We start from the raw sequence: 7,193 nt of genomic DNA on the forward strand, positions 1-7,193 counted from the left end.
CTTATCCAGATGGCCAACTGAAGGATTTAAAGATACATAAGATTCCCATGCTGACAGCTGGAGAAGACAAGACTGTCCCATCTCTGGCCTACAATCACCTCTGGGGTTAATAAATTTTGTAAATCATAAAATTAGGATTATAGCATGTAAGAGAGCTGGTAGAATCCTTATAGGTTATTCAACACTCAACATCCTCCCAACTCTCTCATTTGTCAAATGAAGTAATTGAGCCCACATGACAGTAAATAGCTTGCCCAGGGTCACATAATAAATTAGTGGCCAACATCCAAGACTCCTTATACCTGGAGCAGAGGCCTTTCTTTAACATCCTAAATTCCTTTTAGAGAAATTATATGATCTTTAGAGAATGTGAGCAGGAGCAAGCACAAAGTTTACACACAAAAAGCTCACCACCTTCCCCTCTCCTTCCTAGAAAATTAAAGAATATTTTTATAGAGTACCAACTAAATGCCAAGTGCTATGGGGAGCACAGAAGAATAAGACCCAGTCACTCATACACAGGAAGTGAATGTGGGATCACTCCTAAAACTCTTTCAAGGGGTGTGGGAGATTCCTCGGGTCTAATGTGACCCCTGTTCTGACCACACAGTCAGTGGCATGGAAATCAACCCTGCTGTCTTAAGAAGTGAAAGTTAAACAATAGATTCTTTTTTTTTTTTTAAGTATCATTCAGTTACAATATTAAATCAGTTTCAGGTGTAAATATTAGATTCTTGATTGGGAAAAGTAGGAAACAGAGAAAAGGCCACTGAGGCAAAACTCAGTGCGCTTTTCCCAAGTAACTCAGTGTGGGACACCTCTCTTCCCCAAGGAGAGAAACCCACAAGCAAGGAAAGGAAGAGAGCTTGCTGGGCCGAGAGCCAGAGCTTTAGTCCATTAAGGACATTTTGCATTTGAGACATTCATACCCATCCTCCTAGAAAAATGAAACAGAAAAAAAGACACAGAATAGGAGCCCAAATTTCTTATTAGATTTCAACATATCTAAAATCACTGTCAAACTGCTATAAAAATTTCTAAACATTTTCATTTCTGTACTTATCTTCTCACATAAAGATAATAGTTTGCAGGCTGACACTAAGCCCAGCCCACACTTTGATTTCACTGCTCTAAAAAGGCCTGGGGACTCCTTGGCCCCTGGAACTCCTTTGGTGGGGGGATTTCTGAGCTCCCTTTCTCATCCAAATCCAGTTCAGGGTGCTGTGAAGTGATCTGGATTGTGGTCACAGAGTAATGAGTTAGGACTGTAACTTCCTGTTTGTACTTTCCTCTGCATCTCTTTAGCCTGCCTTCCCCAGCCTTAGAAAAGAGTTTCACCAACCAAGGAAGATCTCCACCCCTTCATTGCAGTCCCCAACCCTACCTAATATTGCCTCGGGTTCTTCCTAGGGGCCACAAGTTCTTTTATTCATTCATTCCTTCACTCATTTGTTCATTCATCCAGGCATCTTCTTCAGCACTAAGAATACAAAGTGAATCTTAAAGACAGATTCCTGCCTAAGGAGCTTATGTCCTAGCAACAAAGTGCTATCAGAAAGAAAGGCATCAGTCTTCTTAAATATAGCCCTGGGTAGCCCAAAGGTTGATTCTCACATATACAAGCAGTTAACAAACTGGAGCTCTAACAAATATAAAATGGTAGACCTACTAGGAATGAAGGAAATTTACCAGAACTTACTTTGGTAGAATATGGTAGAAGGGACTGTTGAGAGGTGGCCTCTGAAGTGTGTCTGCTCCAGGGTCCCACGTGACTTTACAGTCACCAAGGGAGGAGGTAGGAATGGTGCACTTTCTTACTTGGGTAAAATGAGTAGGAGAGGGCCCCAAGTAGAGTTCCTCTATAATTATTAACACCTTGAGGAGGAAGGCAGGGTAAGGAGTGGGGTCTCATTAACGGGTGAGGACACGGTAACTTTGAGGGATAGATGACCTATCTTTAGAATTAGCAGAGTTAGGAAACTTGCTTGCTCTGGGCTACAAGATTCTGAAAAATGAGCCCTCAAGCAGGAAGAGACAAAAGTTTGACTTATAGAGGGTAGAAACTTCCTGGGTAGGGAAAGGCTTCAGCCCATCTGTCAGCCTGGGAGGGAAGAAGGGCTGGCAGGGCGGGGCAGGGCGGGGCTTCCCTTGGAGGCTTTGGGCTGAGTCCCTCCTCCCTGGTCCCCCATTGGGTCAGTGGCTCCTACAGCCCTGCCAGTGAGGGACAAATGAGAAGAGCTGTTGATTTTTTCCCCCTTGGCCATTCAGCATTTCCCTACATAAATACTGAGAAAGATCCTGCCCTCTCCTCACTTCTCTGGACTTGGCCCTGGGCTAGACTCGGTCCCCTGGGGGTGGGAAGGGCCATGGGGGACTTGTTTATGTTCAGGGTGGCTGTGGGCATATGCTATGCAACCTTCAGTGCCTCTGCCTGGTAAGTCCTTCTCTCTCCCTCCCCCCCACCCCCCCTCCTCACCAAGGAAGCTCCTACTACCTCATCCCCATTCACCATTGCCTCACTTTTTCTCTTTTTGGTAGGTCAGTGAACAATTTCCTGATAACAGGTCCCAAGGTAGGATGATCTCCTGCTCCTGTTTTTACCCATCCAGGTTCCTAAGGGAACTCTTTTGGGGAAGGAAAAGAGGGGAGGGGAGATAGTGCCAGAAGTCACCCACCCAGAGGAACCTATGATTGATTATTCCCTAATGGAGAGCTAACCCATTTGAGTCTTGCCTGCACCCTCCGACCGAGACGACCTGACTAGAGCCAGGGTTGAAGCTCACATCCTTTTCCCTCTGCCAGGCCTATCTGACCTACACCACCAGTGTGGCCCTGGGTGCCCAGAGTGGCATTGAGGAGTGTAAGTTCCAATTTGCTTGGGAACGCTGGAACTGCCCTGAAAATGCTCTCCAGCTTTCCACTCACAACAGGCTGAGAAGTGGTAAGTTTGTGCACCTGTACAAGGGGGTATATGTCCATGAAGTTGGGCTTGAAGTATATATGTATGTGTAACATGTATGTGTACAGTGAAATGAAAAAGTTATCAGTGATCTGCCACTTCCTTGTTGTGTGACCTTAAGTGAGTTACTTCTCCCTCTCTCAACCTCAGTGTTGTCATTTGGGTCAATAAGGTCAGCTGTTTAGCTCACCAGGAGTGTTGTGAGGGTTGAATGAGGTGAATACAAAGGTATCTCTATAGAAATGTAATTACTCTATTTTTTAATGCATGCCTGTATTTGTGTTTGTATACACTTATCTTGTACTGCTTTGCATGAAACAAAAATGGGGAAAGGGCTCTGTGTTTACAGCCCCTGAGGGAGTTTCAACTGTCATAAAATCCCATCAACAGAGAAACTGAGAGATCACACATTGAGCTATGCTTCAGGGTGAGTGTGTGTGTGTGTGTGTGTGTGTGTGTGTGTGTGTGTGTGTGTGTGCAGTTGTTTGTAACTATGTATAGTAGTTTGCATGAAAGTTGTTTATGTAGAAACTATTAATGAAGAGTTGCCTGAGAAAAGCTGGGGGGAAGGGAGTAAAGAAGATTGGGAAAAAAGTATCTTCCTGTGGGGTATACAAATAGGATGAGAAGTAAAATGGGACAATGTTTATAAAGAGTTAGGAAGATACAAGCTCAGTAAGTGGTAGGTATTATCATGATGATTATTACATGGCTCCAACTCCGTGTCAGAAAGAAAATACCCTTCTCTCTTTCATAAGCTAGCCTCATAGCTCTGAGTCCTCACTGCCTAAGGACAAGAAGCAATGGCTGATGAACAGAGGCCTAGGCTGGATATCAGGGGGATAGTGTCCTGGTCTCAACACCATAACTGGTGAGGAGAGTGGCCTTGGTCTCATCACTTTATCTCTGGGTTTTACTTTCCTCATCTGTAGCATGGGGATGCTCATTCCTGCCTGGATGAAGTAAGGATGCTGGAAAGGCATGCACTGTTCTCTCAAGTAGAAGAGCATTCTCTTAATAAACCCAAAGAGGGAGGGGGACAGGAGAGAGAAATGAAATGGCATTGCTTTTCCAAAACCTCTGCTTTGGGTCATCAGGGTCCTAGTTTCCAGCCCCCTCTTTCTTTCCAAAGCCACCAGGGAGACTTCCTTCATTCATGCTATCAGCTCTGCTGGAGTCATGTACACCATCACCAAGAACTGTAGCATGGGCGACTTTGAAAACTGTGGCTGTGATGAGTCAAAAAATGGAAAAACAGGTAAGTTGTGCTCTCTGATGGGGGTGGGAAGAGGTGAGGGGTATAGAGCTGAGCGTAGGCTAAACTCTTCCAGGGAAAGGCTGAGGGACACAGCTTCTTCAAACCCCTAGACTCTAGCAGCAGCTTCATTGGTGGGAGCTCCTAGATCTAGACCCTCCTAAGAACTGAGCTGGATCCATGATTCCAGGATCAGCAAGTAGCACCAAGCTCTAAAGCCAACAAGGCATCTAGGAAGGAGGAGGCCAAAGAGAGTTTAAAACTAACCCTTGTATTTCAGGCTTAGAATGACTTGTCCATAATCCAGAGCTACACAATTATCTGCAGACAGCCTAAGAGACTTAGATTTGTCACTAATGAGGGAGGAGGTGGCTCTAACAAGACTACTGTAGCATAATGGTACAGAATTCTAGAATGTTTGAACTGCAGTGAACATTTGAGATCCTCTAGGCCAGCCACAGCGTGGCTACATTTACTTTGGGTATAGAGTTGAACTGTCTAGATTTGGGGAGTCCCTGAAGGGAGGGCAGTTGGCTTTGGGAATAGGACTCCCCCCCACCCCCACCCAAAATACCTCCATTTCCCTGTTTCACCTTTTTCTTTTTCCTTTTTTTTGGCCGCCCTGCGTGGCTTGCAGGATCTTAGTTTCCTGACCAGGGATTGAACCCCGGCCTTGGCAGTGAGAGTGCGGAGTCCTAACCACTGGACTACCAGGGAATTCTCTCCCTGTCTCACCTTTAGATATAGCTTTACACAATTCTAGGACTCTTGGGGATGGTTTGTCTATGTCAGCTAAAATGACCTTGACTCCTCTCCAGGGACTTAGCAGGAAGCTATACGCAGAACTTATTCTTTCCTTATGTGTAGGAGGCCATGGCTGGATCTGGGGAGGCTGCAGCGACAATGTAGAGTTTGGGGAAAGAATCTCCAAACTCTTCGTGGACAGCCTGGAGAAGGGGAAGGATGCCAGAGCCCTGATGAATCTTCATAACAACAGGGCAGGCAGGCTGGTACGTATAAGAGTTGACCAATGAGCCAACAGGCTCAGTATTTACAAAAGCCTCACATCCATACAGACCTTCACAACTTACCAAGAGCTGTCTCATACATGTTTCATCCTCACACCACCCAGCAGGACTGGGATAGCTACCCCCATTCTCTGGATGACAAAGCCAGTTAAGGCAGAGGCGTGGCTTGGCCAAGGCAATACAACTAATAAGTATCAGAACCAGGCAATGAACACAGATCTTCTAGCCTAGTCCTTTTATCACTAAACCTTATATGCTAACTCCTTCTACAGGCAGGTTTCTGAGAACACAGAACAATACAGAACAAAGGCCTTGCTTCCATGACTTAAAATTTTAACCATTTCAACTGCATTTCTAGGAAATTAACAGGGGTTTATCATACAACCTATGTCCTAATGTCTTTCTGGGCTTGGAGGGGTTGGGACTGATCTAAGCTTCTCTGGAAGGTCTATTCTCCCCCAAGACTTCTGGTGGGGTAGCAATCCTTGGAGTGTTCTGAACTGAAATCTGGAGTCTAGTTGTATTGAGAGCTAAGAGCATAGAAATTTCCCTTTGAACCTATACCTAGATGTCCTGGTTGTCCATGGCAAAGAGAAGAGGTTTTCAAGGCAATTACAACCATGGGTAATCACCTTGGGGGTAGGGGTTCAGACTCCAGAGCTTCCTTCCCTCTGGGAGAGGGCCCAAAAGACAAATCCAAATACCCATAAATACCCTAGCCCCCAGCTTCAACACAATAACAGTGCCAATGATCATGTTTTTCATTTTTAATTTACAAGGTACTTTCTTGATCATTCTTATTCTTATGGGCAGAAAGAGAAACAAGCTCACAAGTGATGAAGCTGGGCCTTCAGCCTAGGTTTCCTGACTTCAGTAACCTTCTCAACACTTGCCTCACTTCTTCCATAAGAATCACTCAGGGGAACGTTAAAATCACCAATACCATGGCCTTTAAACCTCTGAACTTCCTAATTGAGAAGATATGAGGCAGGGCCCAGATCTTCTTACGGGCCTCCCTCGTAATTCTAATGTACTCTAAAGTTAAGAAGCACAACTCTAAAATATTCCATTAATTGCTAGCCTTTGGTCTTCTCTATCCAGAGCCAATCTCCTTTTGTCCTCCCTCCCTCTTTCTCTCTCTGTGAAGGCAGTGAGAGCCACCATGAAAAGGACTTGCAAATGTCATGGCATCTCGGGGAGCTGTAGTATCCAGACATGCTGGCTGCAGCTGGCTAACTTCCGGGAGATGGGCAACTACCTAAAGGCCAAGTATGACCGGGCACTGAAAATTGAGATGGATAAGCGGCGGCTAAGGGCTGGGAACAGTGCCGAGGGCCACTGGGCACCCACTGAGGCCTTCCTTCCTAGTGCAGAAGCTGAGCTGATCTTTTTAGAGGAATCGCCTGATTACTGTACCCGCAATTCCAGCTTGGGCATCTATGGCACAGAGGGTCGGGAGTGTCTGCAGAACAGCCACAATACATCCAGGTGGGAGCAATGCAGCTGCGGGCACTTGTGTACAGAGTGTGGCCTGCAGGTGGAAGAGAAGAGAACTGAGGCTATAAGCAGCTGTAACTGCAAATTCCAGTGGTGCTGCACGGTCAAGTGTGACCAGTGTAGGCATGTGGTGAGCAAGTACTACTGCACGCGCTCCCCAGGCAGTGCTTGGTCCCAGGGCAAGGGCAGCACACGATAGCACCCCACAGGAACTTACTTGCTCAGTTGCATGACAGTGGAGGGGGGACACAGCTTTTCTCTGGGAGAGAAAAGAAAAGCAATTGGAAAGTCACAGGGTTGATCTGTAGTCCTCTTGATATCTGCTGTACATGGGAAAATGGAGGCCTAAGATTATACAGCATGTTCTTGACAGAGCTAAAATGGGAATCTGGGCCTCCTAACTTGGGTAGACCCCATTTCATCTTTCCTACAAGTTACTTCCTGGTCTTTCTGC

At 45.9% G+C, this 7,193-nt stretch overlaps 1 protein-coding gene across 1 annotated transcript; it reads left to right on the forward strand.

The window, feature by feature from the left end:
• Positions 1-2,404: 2,404 nt before the first annotated feature.
• Positions 2,405-6,938, forward strand: WNT8A (Wnt family member 8A). The gene is made up of 5 exons (XM_068534481.1): positions 2,405-2,572; positions 2,803-2,941; positions 4,092-4,217; positions 5,082-5,224; positions 6,390-6,938. Exons 1-5 carry the CDS (start codon positions 2,405-2,407, stop codon positions 6,936-6,938), a joined length of 1,125 nt encoding a protein of 374 aa, XP_068390582.1.
• Positions 6,939-7,193: the final 255 nt, after the last annotated feature.

This window comes from Eschrichtius robustus, chromosome 2, assembly GCF_028021215.1.
Source record: "Eschrichtius robustus isolate mEscRob2 chromosome 2, mEscRob2.pri, whole genome shotgun sequence".
NCBI classification, from domain to species: Eukaryota; Metazoa; Chordata; class Mammalia; order Artiodactyla; family Eschrichtiidae; genus Eschrichtius; species Eschrichtius robustus.

Coding starts and splice junctions, on each gene's coding strand:
- WNT8A (XM_068534481.1), top strand. CDS start 2,405: ATGCTATGCAACCTTCAGTGCCTCTGCCTGGTAAGTCCTTCTCTCTCC. Junction 2,573..2,802: donor TCCTGATAACAGGTCCCAAG/GTAGGATGATCT, acceptor TCCCTCTGCCAG/GCCTATCTGACCTACACCAC. Junction 2,942..4,091: donor TCACAACAGGCTGAGAAGTG/GTAAGTTTGTGC, acceptor TTCTTTCCAAAG/CCACCAGGGAGACTTCCTTC.